Below are 21,172 nucleotides of genomic sequence, written 5' to 3' on the forward strand. Positions count from 1 at the left end.
TCGCATCCCCTAGCATTCCCGTATTTCTTAACGTGTTGAGTAAAGTTAGAATTAAACTTTTACAACTTTAATGATATTTAGCTTAAAGTTATTACAACAATATATATAAATTTGTCTTATAAATACTATATATAAAAATAAAAGTTTATCTATTTATTGTATATATTAAAATAGAAAAATATAGTCAAATATATATTTCGGATATCGTGCTATTATCCAAAATATAAAAAAATTATGATATCAGAGGCAGAGAAAGATATTTTTACCCGGCTTCTACATCCAACCAGATATATGCAACCTTTTAAATCAGGAACTTAGCCCCTTAAACAATCCAATCTGTAAATTCGCTTATATGAAGAGTTGAACTCGTAACCTTGATGTGCTATTCAAATCATCGCACCTACTACATGCTCTTTCGCATCCATGATCCACGATAGGTCGATCCGATCAGACACTGTAGATGACGATTTTTCGCCGTGAAATTGGAAGAAATTCCTGGCTACAAAACGAGGGAAGGCGATGGTTCCTCGAAATTCAGGCATACAGTCATCATCCAGCAGACCATACTGTATACACACTGTACATCAAAACCGGCAACCCATCCAGGCCAGGTCCCAGCAAATGCGGCATTCGGGCATGGATCCAGGCGCGCCTGCTTGGCTGCATCCCATGCCGTCCCTGCCGGTCGACGTGTACATACGCGCGTAGTGGTAATTACAGAAAATCTATCGTACGGTGTCCCGTGGTGGCTGTGCGGGCGGTCACGGGATAAATTAAACGACTGGATAACGTTTTACTTCTTATCCATTCCTTTTCTCTTCTCTATCCAAAGCTTTGGTCAACGCCTTCGTGTTTGGGCAGGCCAACACCCGCCATTCCAGCCGTGCATCGCTACAAGAGAAGCTCAAGAGAGAAGTTCCCGGCGGCAAGATGGCTGACTGCTGCGTGTTCCTCCGATGGCCATTGACCTTGCCCTCCCTCCTCGGTTACCGCTCCCTCGACAACAGCAAGGTGGCCGGCTTGTCGTCTCCAGCAGTGACGGTCGTCGTTGAGAAAGAGTGGTAGGTGTTCTCCGTCGACCAGCTCATGCTCGACAGCTACCCATCCCGGCTGCTCCTCGAGAAGCGGTGAGGAAGGAGGAGAGCAAGGCGACGCTCTTCGTCGATGTCGCCATCCTTTTCTTGTCAGTGTTATGTGCAAAGTACGTCACGACTGATACCTAGGTATCAAGTTTGGTACCAAGTACCAGGGGTCTTGGGGTCTGTACGGCGTACACCATCACGCGCCTGTACAGCGTCTTGGGGTGGATGAGGCCTAGCCACGGTGGCAAGAGGAGGTGGTCGCGCGAGCGGAATGGGGAGCGCCATGCTGCGGGCGGTGCTGGTGTTCGTGTTCTCTGCCGCCATGCTGATACAGCTGATACCAGTATGGTACCAACTGCATGGTACATAGTACCTGTGACACCTGGTACCCAATACTTGTGATACCTAGTACCTGATACCTGATACCTGTGGCACCTGGTACTCAATACTTGTGATACTTGGCATCTAGTACTTGTGATACCTAGTACCTGATACCTGTGACACTTGGTACCCGATACTTGTGATACCTGGCACCTAGTACCTGTGATACCTAGTACCCGGTACCTGATATATGGTACCTACAGCATGGTGTACGCTAATCAATCACACATTAAAATTGTCCCGTGACTTTAGTTTTTCACGGTATCCCGTGGGCTAGCAGCCCTCGGTAATTGCGGCATTGCGCGCGTATGTTCGCGAGGCGTTGCATACTAAATTTTGGCAATTTAACAGTATTGTCAAGTTTTGGCATGATTTCTTATATATTTATCAGAGTTTGGTAAAAGAACTAAATAGATACATATATTTGAAATTAATGGCACCAATCTAAACAACCACTAAAAATACAATAAAATTGTAAAGATATGTAATGTTTGCATGATATTTAAAATACTCTAGATAATAATTATTAGTAGGTGATGATGTAAAATACTCTAGATAACGACTGTTTGTGGATGATGATATGACACACTTTATGGTAAGCTTTAGGAGTTACTCCCTCCATACTTAAAAAAACCTAGTTGGTGATTTGACACCACCTAGGACAATAAATTTGAACAACCTCATGTCCAAATTTATTGTTATTGTTGGTGTCAAATCGTCACCATGTATTTTTTTTTTTGAGACAGTGGAAGTAGTTAGTAGGATAAGATATGAGTTTACTTGCTTTGTATATAAGTACGTTAACTAAAACCACTATTAATATCATGTTCAACTGGTGACTTTGAAAAGCTTGGAGTCTTCTTCTTGTGCTTCATCTCTTCTACCTTAGCTACCTATTCACCATCCATAACCATTGCACCAGAAGCATCAAGCGCGAAATATCCATAATGTTCTCCACCATCTATTGACTTGGTTTTCTAGTAGCGAGAAACACCCAGTGGTCTTTTGGCTAGTTTCACAGGGTGGTGAGCTAGCCGGCCTGGATTTTAAACCTCACTTTTTCTATTTATTTGATATTAGGTCTTTCTCTATTGTTTGTTTTTTAAGTAGTACCTCCTTGATTGGATGGCTTACATTTGTTTTTCTTATTTTGTCCTTTTCTCAATCTGATGGTTTATATTTTGTTCCCTACGTAGACCAATGAGGTGTTTTAAAATCATTTGGCTTTCACTATTTTAGATTTGGACCGACATATATAGTACCACCTTCAAATCAAAATAAGTGTCCTTATTTAGTTTAAATTTAAATTAAAGAAGTGCACTTATTTTAAGATAGAAAGAGTAATATGTTGACGTCAAAATTCCTAGTGCCAACCTCCAGGAGCTATGGTTGCTAGCTTTAGCTGCCATGGTTGGCAAGAGGTTGATGCCAAATCTTGTTAGCGTCAGTACATTGTTAGATTTTTATCCAGATTCGTGGTACTAAAATATATCACACTTACTTAAAATACATTATATTTTTTAACGGTGAGTAGTATATAATAGTTTCGCTTGCAACAGGTTACATAAGCCATAACACTTAGTGATTTAAAAATAATTTATAAGTATTTTTTATATATATTTGTGTTTTTAGTGATTTAAAAGCAAACGCTGAAAAATAGAGTAAGATAAAAACCCAAATTAACTTTAAAAATTATGCTTTAAACTTAAGTTTTAAATTTAAATTAGCTGATAAGTAAAGAGGAAAGATTGAGGCTGTATACGTCGGCGCCGGTGATGTCCAGTGTAGCGTCCGAAAACCCAACAGGCCTGCCATCTTGTTTGCATATCACACCAACAAACGAGCCAGCTTGTTTGCAGTCAGATTATTTTTGGTGTTAATGTAACAAGCCAAGCCAATGGAGGTGGGCAGAAAAAAACCGAACCGAAAGACCGAACCGAAAAGACCGAGATCGAGAAATTTAAACAACCGAACCCTTGGGACCTTCTTCAACCCCAGGATGTGATGAGTCAGTCATCAATTCGGTCCTAGGTAGTGAAAGACCGAATTTTGTTCGGTCAATTCGGTTAGTCTCCTCAGGTAACCGAATAGACTGAAAAGACCGAATTATCAAAAAATGTCTAAATACAACCTACAATCCACTATGTTTAATAGGATTAAACTCTAATTTTCACATCCCTACTTCTTCTAGGCATGCAACATAATAAAAGTCTTTACTCATAAGTGCTTACGAATTTTTTTTGTGATTTTTGTGTTGAAAATTTTCATTATTTCTTTGCATATATGGAAATGTTGTTGAATTTCGGTCAGGACCAGGACCGAGACCGAGACCGAGACCGAGACCGAATTTGTCGGTCCTGATATTTTTTCACTGAAATTCGGTCTTCACTTTTCAAAGACCGAAAAGACCAAAAGACCGAAGACCGAGACCGAAATTTTCGGTTAGACCGAATGCGCACCCTATTCATCTATCTATAGGCTTTGGCAGCAAAGCTCTCGAGGTACCAGCAGGGTCGGAATTTCGGTCCCTATGATACTATTACTTCGACTGAAATTTTTCAACTTTTTAATTTTTTTCATGAATTCTGATAATATTTGCTTAAATTCAACTAAATTCTGTTTAAAATATCGGACCAAAATTTTCGAAATTTCGGCATTTCGGTGAGACCCGATCAAATTGGCCACCCTGGGTACCACTCGACAACGTCGAGGCCGCAGAGATACGTCCATCTGGAAAGTCAGCGCCGAGCCGCCGGCACCGGCGAACTCCTTCCGGGCCGCCCTGATCGCCTCCCTCATCGCGCAGTGCACCGACGACGCCAGCAGCGGCGGCGGCTCACCGGACGCTGCATGCCATGATGGACCGCAAAACAGTTTCAGATTTCGAGTTCCTTTACGATTTCAATGCTCATGCGTTTGAGAACAAAAGGATATGATATTTCGAGTTCCTTTACGATTTCAGTGTTCATGCGTTTGAGGAAAAAAAAAAGGATCGAAGGAAGAAGACGATGATTTCACCTTTGGAAGATAGGACGCGCTTGTGATCGCGGGCGCTGTTGATGAGCTCGACGTTGAACTGCTTGAGGATGGTGTCCACGCCACGTGCCGTCGTGGATGACCAGCCCATCGGAGTTGGTCGCGTACTCATCATTCGTGAAGAAGCCGATCCCTTGCACGAACGCGCCTTAATTCCACCTAACCAAGATCAACAACATTCAGTTTACATGTTTAGTATTTACATCTCATTCTTGCAATGATATGCAACATTGGGGAAAATCCCCCTTTTTTTGTATGTTATTCAAATTATCATAAAAATTAAAATTAATTAACATAATATATCAATACGAGGAATGTCATTTTCTACAAAACATGCAGGCTCAAAATAGACTTACACAAATAAAAAATAAAAATAACAAATTTTATTGCAGATATTACATAATATTCACGTTAAATTTTTTATTTTTGTTTCTATTTGTATTGGTTGAATTTGAACGTGCATGTTTGTAAAGTAATATATCACATATTGTTCTATCTTGTCAACTTTTTTGAGAAAATATGATGGTTTTTTTAGCGACATGCATAAAGTGATAAAACGATGGAACGTCCCCTCGAATAATGTTGAAGGTAATTAGTAGATTGACTGACTGACCTGGCCCAAGTCCACGGCAGGATTGAAGCTCTGCCCACAGTCATACACTAGAAAAGAAATGCAGCTTTGCCGCATAATGGCCTAGCCAATAGGAATTAAATATCAATGGAACAGCCTGCACAACAATTTAATGGTCAATTATATAGAGTTTTGTGCTTTAATTTATTAGGCCATCCCCAACCCAGAAACTATCTAGTAGTTTCCATATTTGTCATGTCATATAGACACTATGTGTAGAAACTATGTATTCAATGGATGGTGTCTTCAAATTAAATTATCATCCAATCACCTCTCTTCTCTCTCCTTTTATCCACCTATCCCCTTAATTTTATTCTTGGTTCTTGTGTAGAAATGGTTTCTTGCATGAGAAATGATTTCTTCATCTTTTTACCTCTCTCATCATTAATTCTCTTGCCACATAGGATTTTTGCTTATGTGTCAATGTATTTAATGCTATGAAAACTAGATGACATGGAGGGTTGGGGATGGCCTTAGTATCCAGATCAATTCCTTCTCAACCTTTCTCATTCGTTCTGATCAACCATCACCCGCATTGCTATCAGCTTCTACTTCCTTCCTTACGCCTGTCCTCTCCGGCTTTCATTCGATGCCATCGGCCGCCTCACCCAATACCAGGCCCTCCTCCTCGAGGCAGTATTGCTATCACAGAAAAAGAAGCTCGAGTCATCATTACCCCCTCCTAGTTTAAATATGATGGTTGTTTTAGCTCTATCACCAATAGCTATTTTTCTAGCTCAACTGGCGAAAAGTCAAGAAAATGATGCCCTTTATGCTATTAAATAAGCGATTGCCAACTTAAATAAGAGAAAACTTGATGCCCACATAGATCACTCCACAGGAACATTAGATTTCTAGAAGGGTTATAATATGATATCGGGATGTCGATTTCTATTTCTATAATTAAGTTGATTTTCATCGTTGCAAATGATGTATATTTTATCTCAGTTGATTGTAGTGTATCTCTATAAATACGCAACCCACCCAACATAACATAATTATTGGTGATTAGAAAATGCATTTGTATATTTATAAGTAATAATTTTATGTATTATTTATTAATGGTACTTAACTTCCTTAAATTTGCTTTTTTGTTTTGATTTTTTTCTTTATACTATTTCCCCCCTACGTCTTCCCTCCTGCCTGTTTACCAATAAATAATTCTTCTATGTTAATTTACTTTGGTAAAAAAAAGAGAGTAAAATTAACTATAGGAAGTTGTGCATTTAAAATTATGAATCATACTATTCATCTAGAAATTTAAATTGTTCCATGAAAATAGAAGTTTACATTAGACCATATAGCTAGAAGGACTAGTATTAATATTGGTAAAATTAGGAGCTCACACTAACAGCAAACTACTCACATGAAAATTGCCTAACGCTCCACAAAAAGGAAATACTGGTACTACAATTTTATAGAACATGATTATATATAGATCACATGATAGTTCATTGATATATGCCTCTCGATCTACAGAAATTGGCAGCCAACTTTATTTTATTTCTGTGTTTAAAACATTTTTAGTAAGTCCAATATAATATTGCATTTATGCATATAAATTTCCTTTAGTTCAGAGAACTATATTGATGGAGGGGAGTTTAGGCATCAGGCCAATCTAAGCTCTTGTTTGCTCAAACTAATAATCTAAAGAATCCATACTTAGTTGTTATGAATATTTGTATTTGACAACTCACATGCCTTTTTAGAGTAAACAAAATAGAGAATTGAAAATGGAACAGTTCTCACTAGCTATTACCTGAGAAAGGAACAGAAACGTGAACTTACTTGCTTTGCCCTTCTAGAAGTTCAGGACTTGACGGCAACAATTGTGGGCACGAACGCCGGCGTGGCGACACTATGGTGGAAGGCGTGAACTGCTGGTGGAGTTGATGACGATGGATCTTAGCAACGGTGGTGGAAGCGGACGGCAGTGGCAAGGGATTTGGGCGAGTGATAGCGCCGATGGTGGAAGTGGATGGTGATGGCGGATGGATTTGGGTGAGAAATCGATAGCGCTTGTGCTGGTGATAGATCTAACCGAGCGATGGAGCAATGGAGAGATCGATAGCTAGCTGGATTGATTGTTATGTGTAGAGTAGGAATAGTAACCTTCTCCTTCTTTTACTGCCCTATGCATGGAGGGGAATGGGATAGTAAATAGTCACCTTCCGAGTATACAAAGATTACCTCTTCATCTTCTTTAGGTAACTTCTTTACTTTTCTAAAGAATTCATGGACCAACTAATTTATTTATTTATTTTTCTTCCTAGAGCATTCATAGATATAGTACATTGGAGCATCTCCTCGGAGTGGACACATGGCAGATATTGGGAGGGGACTTTTGCTGATTTCTATGGCGCCACGTCGCCCAATAAGATGCAAGATCTTGGACTCTGCATTAGGTCTTTAAGATGAGCCTGCTTTAGGTCTTTAAGATGAGGTCGCTCCTTAGGATGGTGGTTGCTCCTGTCAGCATATCCACTTCCACCTACAATGTTCATATGTAAATTTTAGGTCAAGCTCTGAGATTTGGTTTGGCAAATGCATTTTCAGAGCTTCTGTTGTAGTACTAATATGGATCAGGGTATTTGTAGTGCGTACCTCACTAACCGCAGGTCCATAGTTCAAGTAGCTAGGGAACGTCGGGTCAGGGGTCCAGTACGTATGCTCCGTCAGCTTCACACTCGCCATGCTTGCCTGAAAGCGGGGTGGAGCAAATTAAATCAATTCCCATTACAAATTACAAATTTACAATGCATCCAGAAGATGATCATTCAGAAAATAAGATCAGCCTACTGATGCTTGCAGTTGAAAAAAAAAAGATTCGTTTTGAAACGGAGGAGCAGAACTCCCCAGTTCCATCAATGGAAACGCAGCAGATTGATCACATAGAAAGAAGGAAATTATAGCCACGAAGATGTCACAGGAATTGGATTTCTTTTTTTTAAAAAGGACATTTACAAGGCTTAATACTCACCTGGGCAATCAAGGATTTCCATGGTAGGGTACCAGCCTTCTCCTTGATGGATCATGCTCAGTGTGTCAGCCTGGATGAGGATGACATGGACCTTGTCGAGATCATCGCACAACTGGCCCAGCGCGAACGCGGTCATCTGCTTCACCTTTGTCCATAGCCCCTGACCGATCTCGAAGCCGCCGGCGATGGAGCCATCGTTCATGATGGACACCTTCCCCAGAGTCGTCCGGAGCCTCACGTCGTAGGTGATCGGCACGCAAGAAATGCCCCGCGCGCTTCTTCCAAGCTGCAGCAGTAGCAGCAAGGGAGAGAGATGGAGCAGATTAACTCACCGGCTGGCAACGCCAACTAGGACGGCGCCGTTGTCGCTGACCAACTCCACTGGCTGCGCGTAGGGGAGTGCGTCCCCTCTCTTTTTGACGGCCGCCACCGCCTGATCTGGTGCTAGCAAGTGGTGAGGCCGCCGGATCTGGCGAAAAGGCCCTCGCCAGCCTCCTTCAAGAGTAGGCCACGCCACCCCACTGCGAGGGGAGGGGGATACCGGCGCCAGTTCCGACGCTGCTGAGGGGAGGACGAAGAAGGGGGAAGGGGGGACCGACGCCAAATGGCACACAACGGCGGTGGGGGGATGGCGTATGGCGTACGGCGACGGCGAGGGTAGGCGGCGGCATACGGGACTACGGCGGAGGCCGGATCCGCTGGCCAGGAGGGCGGCGCCCGGTGGTATGACGATAGGGGGGAGGCGGCGACGGCGGGAAAAGGGCGGTCGTTGAAGGTGATGGCGGTGGGATGGCGCACGGCAATGATGGGGGGAGAACGTAAGGCCGTGTCTAGGGGAGGTCGGATGGCGGCGAAGGGAGGGCGGACGACGGCATAGACAGGGCTACGCCGCCGGGGATTGGGATCCTCAAACGTGAAGTCAGAGGGACGTGGTGACTGATATGTGGGCCCCACCGCTCGTGGGCCCACCTATCAGTGACCACGTCATGGGGCAGTTCACGTCAGAGGGACCCTCTCCGTGCCGTCGATGCGTGGCGTGGGTGGGGCGCTGTTGGGAGGAGGTGGGACCGTGGGAGACGGCGGGTAGAGTTCGGGAGGGGATATATTGGGTTCTTTTTCGAGAAAAATCATGTGTTTTTTCTATTTTACAGCGCTACCTAGGAATGCAAGCAGATCAATCCGCAAACCCGCTTATATACCAATTTGATATATAAATGAGTTTATGGGTAGATCCACTTGTTTCTCTACAATGTGGCAAGCCAAGTTAATACGTGAAAACCCACATATTACCCTTTATTTAACATATAAGTAAGTTCGTGGGTCGACCCGCTTACATCCCTTGAGCCGCTACCGCTAGAAACGGAATTTTCTCTTTTTCGTGTTGTATTTCTGTGAAACACGAGGGAATTTTCAGATAAAACACAACGGAGCATCAGTCCATTCGAGGACATAAAATACAACCACACAAAATTTGCGTGGCAGACATGCACGCTGCCAGTCACAACCAGGAGGGCGGGAGGGGGGGGTGAAACGGTCACCACATGCATGGCTGCACAGGGATTTGACTGAGCATTTGCTCCCTGCCAGAGTTCGTAGCCTAATCGAGAAGCTTTTGCGCCTGCAAACTACTTCCTCTGTAAAAAAACCAACTTAGAAGAGGATGTCACCTCCTTACAATAAATATGGAGTATGTGCCACAAGTACCGTGGAGAAAAACAATTAAAAAAATGAGAAAAACCGTATCCCTAGACCTGTTATTTATTGATGATGACCAGTACGACTCTACAAGGATATTCCAAAAAAAAAAAAGTCTATAGAAACCATCATGATCCCCCGATTCACATAGCTGCGGTACGTCCAAAAAACCCTAGCCGCATTGTACATGAAATCCGAAATCCAACTATTTTACCTTCCGTTTGTATTGGAAGTTGGTGGACGTAAACATGTTCAGATTAGAAATCGAGTCGCTGTAACTATTGGCAGGGTAGGCCTAAAATGGAGACATGCACCATATGTTTTTTTTTTACAAACTAAACTGTTATTAGTACTGGGATTAAGGCAAATTAAGAGGAGAGCAGCTGACAGGTCTTACAAGAGAAGCTAGGGCTGACACAAATTAAAGAAAAAGTGTGGGTGGAGATATGAGAGGATGTGCGCGAATTAAGTCTTTTGTCCTACTAACTTCATTTTAAAATGTGTGTGTTATAAAATGATTGCTACAGATAGTTCAACAAAAAAATTATAACTCTTATAAAAAAAGGGAGAGTGACATTTGTCATGAATATGGTGGTTGTTATACACTATAAATATTACCAAAAACAACACTATCTTTAAACACATATATTATATGTTAAATAGTTTATAACTGATGATAAGAGTATGAGTATTTATATTTCTAAGTAATAATGTAGAGTACAACAATGACATGTCTTTATGCAATTTCATTAATTAAAAATATTAAAATAAATTATATATATATATATATTATTTTGTAAATAAATATTTTTATCAAGCTGTTATTAAAAATCTAAGTTTGCTACTCATTATTAGTCTCTTATTAGATGAATGTATAATACAATTTATCCATATGTATAAATTAATTATTTATAGTAATCAAATATTCTTTCAGTATCCAATATAAATGATATTCATCTGTCGTATAAATCAATTTTTACACAAAACAATAAGAATATCTAAGTGTGAGGTCTTTTTTTTCGTCCATCTTATTAATCTAATTTGTGTTAGCTCGATTTAGTTAACATCCTTAAGGATTGAAGGAGTTTAAATAAAGTTAGGTAATTTTTAAACTATCATTTTGTATTGTATCATAAAACAAATAATGTTACTATACAACTATTAATAATTATTTATAATTTTACTTATATAGAAAGGAATATCGTATTTTATATATTCCAAATTTATATTACTTACAAATAAGTGGATATATATATATGATACAAAAAAGTAATTTATATTTAAGATGAATTAATATAAATATTTTTATTTAAAAAATAATATTCTTTTTTACTTAACAAACATATTAATTTAGTGTATTCAAAAATAAGAAATTTAATAAATATGAATTTATTATTGTTAACGAAAAACACAGTGGCTTCGAAAATTTACTTAATTACAATGTAGGTCCAAAGTTTTGGTTTAAGACCAATAAACAAGATATATTAGATGCGGAACCCAATCATGTACAATATGACTACCAAGAATGGTACTTAATATGAGTACGACCACATTCAACCTTACTCTCAACGTAATACATCTCACAACCACTATCAACAATACTGCAGCTGTTCAATGCTAATTATTCTTTCGTTAATTATTTTATTATTCTTAATATATGTACTGGGATTATTTACGGAGTTAATTTTAGGAAGGACAGATACACCCTTTCCTAGTAATTAGCATGAGAGAGACGTCTTCTTCCATAGTTTAAATTAGTGAGTAAAAATATATTTTTAATTGAACAAACTATATACACTGCAGTGCATCAATATATGCAAGTGATGAAGTGAAGCCATACCAGCTTTTTTTTATCTCGTTTAAACAATGTACTTTTGCAGTCATTTAAAGATTTTAGAGATTATTGTCTTATCTTGTTGAGGAAGAGCTGGATCTAATCGAGATAGCCGTTAGGGGAAAAGTTGATCGGGTGGGCAGGAAATATAAAGTGTTACCATGTTACTTTTGCTAGTAATTTAAAGATTTTAGAGATTATTGTCTTATTTTGCTGAGGAAGATCTGGATCTAATCGAGATGACCGTTAGGGGTAAAGTTGATCGGGTGGGCAGGAAATGTAAAGTGTTGCCATGTTTGAGTTGTCAATAGGTTGTATAAGGGCAATATCAATGCACGTGGAAAAACTACAACGGAAGACTAATTTATTCCATTGAGGAAGAGAGACTAATAATTCACCGGAAAGAAGAGGGGAAAGTACCACATGTTTCAATTGGTTGATCCACCTAACTTACATTTTCATTTTGTTATCGTCATGCGAACTGGACCCCCTCTGCCTGCATGCTTCGTCAATCTGACTCTCAAGTCTCTAGCCTCGTGGATCCACAAGCAAAAAGAACTGCCTGCATGCTTCGTCAATCTGACTCTCAAGTCTCTAGCCTCGTGGATCCACAAGCAAAAAGAACTATTCAGATTTTAGAGCTATGTACACAGAATTATAGAAGGGCGTCGTGATTGAAATTCGGTATTCGTTCGCAATTCCCTGTAATTATCAAGCTGTCTTTTAACAAATTCATGTGTTAAAAGAATGGTTTCTGCGAGTGACAACTGCTTTCATAAGTATTATTTTAGAGAAGATATATATTCCCTCCGTCCCATTTTAAGTATAGTTATGGTTTTTCGCGACCAACTTTGCCCGTCTGTCTTATTTGAAAATTTTTTGAACTTATATTTGCACTTAAAATGGGACATAATGAGTAGATTGGAGTAGGTTGCTTACAAACTTGCAATGTTTCTTGGACAGTAAGTGAACTCAAATCATAATTCTCTACCATCAATCATCAACTCATCACCTAACTTCAAACCTTTTTCCCCTAAAATCGATGTGATTCCGTGGCATGCAAAGTTGCGAACGCATCATTGCTTTGTTTACCTGCAGCAGTAGAACATAGAGTAGGAGACTCCGTTGTTGCTTCCCGGGAAATATAATCCGTTGCGGGGCCGCCCTCGTCCTCTATCCCGCCTTGCCTGCCGTCCTCTGCACCCGCTGGCCGCTGCTTCGCCTCGCCTAGAAAGAGAGAAGAGGAGAAAGAGGGAGGGTGATGACGTGGATCACCCTGACATGTGGGCTCCACGTAGGTCTCACGCTAGCTCAGCCGTCACATCGGATAAAATCGGATGCAATACTGCTCTATGACCTATTGTGACTGGTTTTAATTAGGGCAAAATTGGTTATATAGCATCGAAAGTTCACATTTTTGGTTTTGTAGCACCGAAAGTTACCGGTTCACTTTAATAGCATCCAAAGTTCACTCTGTTCCCATTTTTAGCACTTCCGTCAATTTTTCCGTCCGTCTTGATCGTTATTGATCTAGCCACACACATGATATGACATTTCTACCCCTCATTGACATGCATTATACTTGTACTTGTGAGGGGTAGAAACGTCATATCGTGTGTGTGGCTGGATCAAGACGGACAGAAAACGATCGAGAATTGACGGAAGTGTTAAAAATGGGAACATGGTGAACTTTGGGTGCTATTAAAGTGAACCGGTAACTTTCGGTGCTATAAAACCAAAAACGTGAACTTTCAATGCTATATAACCAATTTTAGCTTTAATTAGTTAAGGCACGTCGGATATCTGGTTTTAACATTTTTTAGCTTGATGACAAGTTGAGGGACCTTCGGTGTACTTTTTCCTTTGTCCTGCGTTTCCGGGTCACGGACTCCAGGTTTCGGCCCATGGGCCACGGCCTCATATGGGACGCCACCCCACGTGAGTGTTGACGCGGCAACTGGGCCGTTCTTTCAGCTCAATGGTTAAATGGTACTTCATCTACCCTAAAATATAACAACATAAAAATCAGATGGAATATAATCTAGACATACCCCTTACATATTCATACTATTATTCTACTTCCTCCCTCCCAAAAAAAACACCATCTAAGACAACGAATCCGGACATTGATTTTTTTTCGGACGGAGGGAGTATCTGATTCTATGTTCCTATAATTTTCATGATGGAGATGGTACCATTATTTTAGAGTAGGAAAGAACCAATAAAATGATATAAATACTGAAAATAGATTAAGAATAATATTCTAAGAATTTAATCTGTAAACAATTTTTTTTAGAAATTGCACGTTTAGTTTTTGTTAAAAAAAATAATCCTTAGTTCCTCTCATCACGAACAAACTTACCCAGGGCTGCAAGCATGTGTATTGGCTTTGTAGTGCCCTGCCCTTGAGAAAAATAGTAGAGTACTTCATTTTACAATCCTTTGATTGCTGAGATGAAATTAAACCTGTTTAGGACAATAATAGTGGTAGCTAGTACTCGATTGTTCGGCCTCGCTTACCATATCATGCATTCCATACGGCAAAGTGGAAAATGTCTTGGGTCCAGAAAATCTAAGGCGCGAGGAAAATAGTACAGGCTGGTTTTGGGAACAAGGGACGTGGTGGAGAGCAAGGCCACGCTAAGCCAACACGACCTCCACGGCATGAGTAAAACATAGTTGCACCAACCGTCAGGCATTCATTTCGGATGGTTTCTCACGAGGACATGAGAGATCTCATAGGGTGTGTTTGGTCGCTCTTGCAGCGAACATGGAAGAGAGTCTCCTATATAACACTTCGAGGGCCATATGCCATGTAGAAGCACCGTGACTGCTCTTAGGGCAGGAGCAATACAACACACGCAATCACGCATAGCGTGTCTCTAGCCCTCCTGAAGATGCGAGATTGGTCCAAGGCCAGCATTTTCACAGTGTAGGCGCGATTTTGGATGCGACACGAGGAGACGAGGAGACGAAGGCACAACTGTGAAACCTTGGGTGTGTTTAGTTCACGTTAAAATTGGAAGTTTGGTTGAAATTGGAACGATGTGACGGAAAAGTTAGAAGTTTGTGTGGGTAGAAAAGTTTTGATGTGATGGAAAAGTTGGAAGTTTGAAGAAAGAGTCTGGAACTAAACAAGGCCCTTTTAGCTTGCTAAGCGTGAAATGTCAGATATGACTATCCCTCAAAATTCTTCGCGGGCATTTTGCCACTATTGAGGGAATTCAGGCCCAAATTTCTGAACGAGAGTTCAGCCCAGGGGTGGATCTACAGGAGAAGAGCCGGTGTCAGACGATACCGACGACTTTCGGCAAAAACTATAGCGAAACTGCTTATCCATATGCTATAACATCATGATCTAAATATAATTAGCATACTATGACACCGATAAGCACGTTCTGACACCAACAAATCGATTTTCTGGATCCGCCACTGCTTCAGCCTATACGTTTTCCTTGAACATTTGATCAGCTCCTCCACCACTGGGCTCTCGTTTCCACATGTGCTTGACCAGCCGAAAGGCGAGACTGTCTTTGGCAGTTTCAGCGTTGCAAAAACACAAATGTTTCAGTTTCAGAAACGAACCCAATCGATCCCCCCTACTACTGCAGTTGCTCACACACCCACACCCCGACTGCACACGTCGCCTCGCCTCGTCTGCGTCTGCGTCTGCGTCTGCGTCTCCGTCTCCAACCCAGGCGGCGTAGGGGAAGGAGAAGGAAGGAGAGATCGCGCGGCGCGCTGGCTGTCGCTGTCGCCGTCGCGCAGGCTCGTCCACCTCGCGAAATCGTGAGCTCGCGCGCCGCTCCGGGCATGCAGGGCGCCACGCCGGGCGATGCCGCTGGAGAGGAGGTGGGAGGCGGCGGGGACGTGGTGATGGTGAGGCGGGCGAGCGTGGCGGCGTGCCTGACCTGCCCGCTCTGCGGCCGCCTCCTCCGCGACGCCACCACCATCTCCGAGTGCCTCCACACCTGTGAGTCCCCCTCCTCCACCCTGCTCCGCTCACAGTCCCCACGCTTTCTCGCCCCGCGCGCTGGGGAGGTCGTCCCCACGCGTCAAATCTGCACATTTGCGCGGTGATTCGGGGTGGGTTTTTGAGGTGACGCATGGAAGGTGGCAGTTTCCGCCGTTCCATGAGCTATTTCTGCGTGGGCTTATTTTTTTTTCCCCGTTGGTGCGTCAAAGGTGGGATGATTTTCATCGTTCGTTCGCGAAATAGGAATTTGGTTGTGCCATTTCCGTGGGGTTTTGAGGTGGTGCGTGAATATCTCTCGATGTCGGCATGTCGAGGAGGGCCTAGCTTGTGATTCCTGGGTTCGTTGCTCATCAGCTCATGTGTTCTACGGGGATTTGGGATGAGGCTATCAGGCCAGTGGAAGTGATCGGTTGCGGTGGACTTTTGTGCGGTGACGAATTACGTTTGCCCAGAAAGGGGCGCACGCTACTTATTTAATAATATTTAATTTCATGATGATCTATTTCTTCGATGCGAGGATTAGAAAACTTGTCAGGCAAATATACAAAAAAAGATTAATGAAATTTATGAAGAGAGTAGGAAGGTCCTCCCTATTTTCATCAGGAAGAAAAGGGGCAAGAGGATGTGTAAAAGGTGGCACTTTTGGTTAGTGTAGTGTATGCCATTTTTTTTTTATTGTCAGGTGCTTAAATGCATGAAGCAAAGGTTGCATACACATCGTTTTTTATTGTCAGGGGACTTCATTCTTTGAAACATGTTGAGTGGCCTTGTTATAAACAATAACTAGTTACTGTTCATTCTTGGAAACATGCTTAGTTCTTTTTCTTTCTAGTTTGTTGAAATATCGTAACTGTGCCATTGTATGGATGCTTGGCATGTAATACTGATCGAATGATGGGTGAGCTCATTAGGAAGTTAGGCAACCAAATATATAGATAATCTAGTATTCTGTATTCGGTTGGTCCTTCTTATTTCTAAGTTATTCTGGAATAAGAGAGGAGAAAAATCCTAATGTGGGCACACTGATTCATTCCATATTTTTTATGACTCTTGCAACGTATTCATAAAGCAATAGTATTGGAGTAACAACTCTACCCAGTGTCCAACCAAAATTTTGTAAATTTGGGGAGTCTTACTGCCAACAGCTGCCAATAGAAACACTTGATCTGTTACCAGTTAATTCTTGTAATATCGTGCTTCAACCATTGATTTATACCTTTAACCAGTCTGCAGAAAGTGTATACATGAGGAGTTCGTCGATAAGGAGTCCTGCTGCTGCCCTACTTGCAACATTGATCTGGGGTGTGCTCCGTTGGAGAAACTCAGGTTTGTCTTTGTCACTGTTTCCCTGAAATATTTTATCTACACTATTGCATACTTCTGAGGCTTAAAACCATTGTTCAGTTATTGTATTATTTTCTTTTCTATGTCATGCCCCCAATTTGATATTGCGATTTCAATGCAGCGCATGTACATACACCTAAGAAGTTAGTGACATTTGGGAGTTGGGAGAGTTTTTTCTTTACCACCTCTGCTCTCTTGCATGTACAAATGAGATAGTCTTCTGTGAGCAATCATCCTTCCTCCATCAATATAACAACTATTGTGTCCTGCTTTTTTGATATTATTATGCATACAACACTATGTTCTTCCTCAATTGCCAGTGATAATCGTGATTTTGCAATACCAGCCTAGTGCTGTGCCACTGTTCTGTTTGCATCACATGGACTGTTATAACATCATAATAATCTCCATCTGTTCAATCTTGGCTTGGATGGTCTTAAAGACTTTATAATTGTTTTGTTTTTGCTCGGTTTATTTTAATGATTAGTTGTTTGTTCGTTACAAGTTATAACTTCGAAAGGGGTGAGATGAGCCCAAACTTAGTTCACACGATCACACCTTGATTAATCTTTAGCCGCTTGATACCGAGTTATCAGCAGCATATAACAAACAAGTTTTACTTTCCCTTTTTGTGATATTGTAGCTTATGGTATTTTCAATTGTGTTTTGTTCAGAGTTGATCACAGTATGCAATTCGTAAGGTCAAGGATATTTCCTTTCAAACGAAGGAAGGTTGAGAACCCAGAAATCATTTGTCCAGTTGCGTCACCTGTCAAGAGGAAAGAAAGATCACTATCTTCACTTACAATCCCTGCTCCTCAGGTGTCTATACAGAAATGTTTGACAAAGAGGAGAACGAAAGCTTCGTGCTTACGCAACTTTCCTTTGGTATGTAGTTCTCTTGTAATAGTTCCCCTGAGAATCGGATGTGTGAAGAATTCTAATTTCTTATCTGTAAATCCACTATTAGAATTGTTCAAATGAATGTGACTCTGCATCACCAGAATGCTGTAAGCAACCCTATAGGTTAGGTCATACCATGTATTTCCATTGTTTTAGTGCCATAGAGCCATCTACATGGTATGCCAGCTATTGTCGTATTATTGCAGCTGGCACAATCACAGATGTGTGCTAGGTAACAGTTCTTGGCACTGTCCGCATGTGTTATTGGTATGCTAAAGGTTGTGATAGTCAACATGTGAATATTTACGGGCTAATACATAACAAATGGTTATCTGAATCTTCTGAATTTATTTATAGTCCAGGCGACATTAATGATAGATGCACAATACTTTTATTTTGCCTTCAAAACTCAAATAGTTTCCTACAAATTGAGGCAATCCATAGAAATTTCATACTCCAAATACCTTTGTTCCAAAGACATATAGGAAAGTTTCGTTAGGATTGAAATTCTTCAAAAATCCTCCAAATACCTTTTGTTGCAAAGGAGATGTTATGCATGAATTAAATGCAACCGATGCCCCTCCCCTCCAAATTCTAAATCGATGCGATTTTTATTGCTGTTGTGTAGAGTATTTTTTTCTGGTCTGATTTTAATGAATAAATTTTCTTTTCCCCGCCTTGTGATGTAGCATTCTACCTCGAGGGGCAGTAAAGATACATCAAAGAAACTTGGGGGTTGGAGACCATTGGGTTGTCAACTTAAGCTTGGCAAAGACAAAAAATCTCTCAAATCAAGTGTAAAAGATACAAACAGAACCAAAAGTAAGTCTGGTGATACAGATGATGGTGCTCCTGCTAGTAAAGCAAAGGCTAGAGAACCCTTTACAAGATATGGGCGTGCAGCTAAGAGGACTGGAAGAAAGAAATTGCTCATGTTGAAGAACAAAAAGAAAAGGTTCAAGGCAAAGCAGCCCAGTAAAAAGAGGAGATTCCGAGCACTATGGTTTTATCTACTTGCTGCTTTTGACCAGTGAGAAACACTAGACTTGTCTTGTGAGATTTGTGCCGTTTCTTCAAAGGAAAAGCAGAAATCATGCTTTGTGTTTGTAATTATTTCAGGAGAGGAGTACCAACTTTACCACAACTACCAGCAAAGTATTTGAGGATCAAGTGAGTTATTTGGTTGCACTTTTCTAGTCAAAACAGTATTTGTTAAGCCACACTAACAACTGCCTTTTGTTATATTTGTCAAAGGGATGTTGATTTGCCTGCTTCTATTATACAGAAGTACCTTGCACAGAAACTTAACCTCTCAAGTGAAACTGAGGTATGTCTTTACATATTTCTTTCTTGTAGTGATCATCAAAACCAGTCTGTTTTTTGTGCCAGTATCCAGATTAGTTAGAATCAGCAGTGAGAAAGAATTCCATCAATATTTGGCTTTCCTGCCAGGGACAAGACTGGCTAACTGGAGCTAAAATCTCACAATCTAAACATAGTTAGATGTAGTTATGGCACATTCTTAGCTGTTCTTTGGAGGAAAACAACTTACTTCATGATTATATTTGAAAAGGCAAGAAAATTCACCATACTGTTTCCAATTGGTGCTTGATTGAAGGCTGAAGCTGACCGGTGTTCAGTTGATTTTGTGCTGTAGATACTTTTGCCACTTTGTTTTGCGCATAACCACGTTTGTCTTTGCAATGAACAACATAACTGTTCGCTGCTTCAAGTTTCATGGTGCTGCTTGACACTTGCAACATGTGAAATTATTACCCTATATTGACAAAAGTTGACAGAACATTCTGCTCATTGCACAGCCTATTTTCTTCTGCTCTCACCAACGAGTCGTGGTTGCAGGTAGAAGTGTTGTGTGGTGGCAAAGTAGTGAACCAAGGGATGACACTGCATGATCTAGCAGATTGCTGGCTTGAGAAAGGACCAAAGAGCCGAATGCGCTCATCGGTAGGCTCCCCGGCCACTGGATTCATGGTGACATTGTTCTATAGAAGGCCAGATGTGGATGTGTCCTCATCCCCAGCTCCACCCCAACCTGACACTGAAAGTTGCCATAGCTGATGCAGAGCTTTGCTTCGTTTCTGAACCATCTGTGATTGGCTTCACTCATTGGGCTGTCAGCCCTTGATTGATCTGCGAATCGGTTCCAATTTGTGTGAGGCTCAAGCCACACCAATTCACTAATATGTAGATAAATGCTACTAATTTTACAAGCCATGTTGGGCTTCTGATCATCTACCTTCTTCAACCATTATTTTCCTTTTTTTTCTCTTCAACCATTGTACCTAGGTATGTGATCTGTAATGAGATGTTAATCGTTAAGTATCAGTTGTTAGAGCTAGGGACTTCATGTTGTCTCCACGTAGCTAGTAGTACTAGATTATGCTTGTGTATTTGAATTTGCTGGTGCATTCATCATGCATGTATATATATAAGCTCTGGAATTCCTTGTAGTTAACTGGATGTTAAGCTGAGAATGTATAAGCTCTAGATTATCAGTTTACCACTCCATGCGTGATGAAACGTGCTACTGCTTACTCTGTTCCCAAATATAAATAACTTGAAATTGTTTACCAGAGATCAAGGTTTGAAAAGAAAATGCTACAGTGTTTCTTATTAAGGCCGAGTTTAGTTACAAACTTTTTTTTTTCAAACTTCCAACTTTTCCATCACATCAAAACTTTCTTACACACATAAACTTTCAACTTTTCTTTCACATCGTTCCAATTTCAACCAAACTTCGAATTTTAGCATGAACTAAACACGCCCTAAGTGGAGAGTGGTTAGGGCTCATTCGGGATGTAGGTTGAACGAACACAGTGATTGGAAAAAAAATAGGAATGTGATAGGAATACATGTACAAAACATATGATTTGAATATACATAAATTTCGTAGGAACAGATGGCTAGGTGAATACACAGTACAGGGTGTGTTTAGTTCACGCCAAAATTGGAAGTTTGGTTGAAATTGAAACGATATGATGGAAAAGTTGAAAGTTTGTGTGTATAGGAAAGTTTTGATGTGATGGAAAAGTTGGAAGTTTGAAGAAAAAGTTTGGAATTAAACTTGGCCACAATCTAATTAACGCAATATAAATTCATTTTGTATTTCATTCTCTTCTTTTTCTGCTTATTATTATTACCCCCTATGTTTCAAAATGTTTGACACCGTTGACTTTTTAGCACGTGTTTGACCATTCGTTTTATTCAAAAAATTTAAGTAATTATTTATTCTTTTCATATCATTTGATTCATTGTTAAATATACTTTCATGTACACATATAGTTTTATA

At 40.7% G+C, this 21,172-nt stretch overlaps 1 protein-coding gene and 2 long non-coding RNA genes across 3 annotated transcripts; 1 reads left to right on the forward strand and 2 right to left on the reverse strand.

Moving 5' to 3' along the window:
- Positions 1 to 4,197: 4,197 nt before the first annotated feature.
- LOC136355705 (uncharacterized) lies at positions 4,198 to 5,179 on the reverse strand. The gene is made up of 3 exons (XR_010739978.1): positions 5,113 to 5,179; positions 4,482 to 4,658; positions 4,198 to 4,309 (listed from the first exon to the last, which is right to left on the reverse strand). It is a non-coding gene; the product is annotated as an uncharacterized lncRNA (long non-coding RNA).
- A 2,181-nt stretch (positions 5,180 to 7,360) lies between these two features.
- On the reverse strand, positions 7,361 to 8,638 carry LOC4334433 (uncharacterized). The gene is made up of 3 exons (XR_001544420.3): positions 8,111 to 8,638; positions 7,735 to 7,830; positions 7,361 to 7,621 (listed from the first exon to the last, which is right to left on the reverse strand). It is a non-coding gene; the product is annotated as an uncharacterized lncRNA (long non-coding RNA).
- Positions 8,639 to 15,271: 6,633 nt separating this feature from the next.
- LOC4334434 (E3 ubiquitin protein ligase DRIP2) lies at positions 15,272 to 20,379 on the forward strand. Its single transcript, NM_001418785.1, has 7 exons — positions 15,272 to 15,612; positions 16,842 to 16,941; positions 17,634 to 17,847; positions 18,552 to 18,892; positions 18,982 to 19,032; positions 19,117 to 19,189; positions 19,723 to 20,379. The coding sequence occupies exons 1-7, from the start codon at positions 15,453 to 15,455 to the stop codon at positions 19,939 to 19,941; spliced, it is 1,158 nt and encodes a 385-aa protein (NP_001405714.1). The 5' UTR covers positions 15,272 to 15,452; the 3' UTR covers positions 19,942 to 20,379.
- Positions 20,380 to 21,172: the final 793 nt, after the last annotated feature.

This window comes from Oryza sativa, chromosome 3, assembly GCF_034140825.1.
Source record: "Oryza sativa Japonica Group chromosome 3, ASM3414082v1".
Classification (NCBI taxonomy): Eukaryota; Viridiplantae; Streptophyta; class Magnoliopsida; order Poales; family Poaceae; genus Oryza; species Oryza sativa.

Coding starts and splice junctions, on each gene's coding strand:
- LOC4334434 (NM_001418785.1), top strand. CDS start 15,453: ATGCAGGGCGCCACGCCGGGCGATGCCGCTGGAGAGGAGGTGGGAGGC. Junction 16,942..17,633: donor GCTCCGTTGGAGAAACTCAG/GTTTGTCTTTGT, acceptor TGTTTTGTTCAG/AGTTGATCACAGTATGCAAT. Junction 19,190..19,722: donor ACCTCTCAAGTGAAACTGAG/GTATGTCTTTAC, acceptor TCGTGGTTGCAG/GTAGAAGTGTTGTGTGGTGG.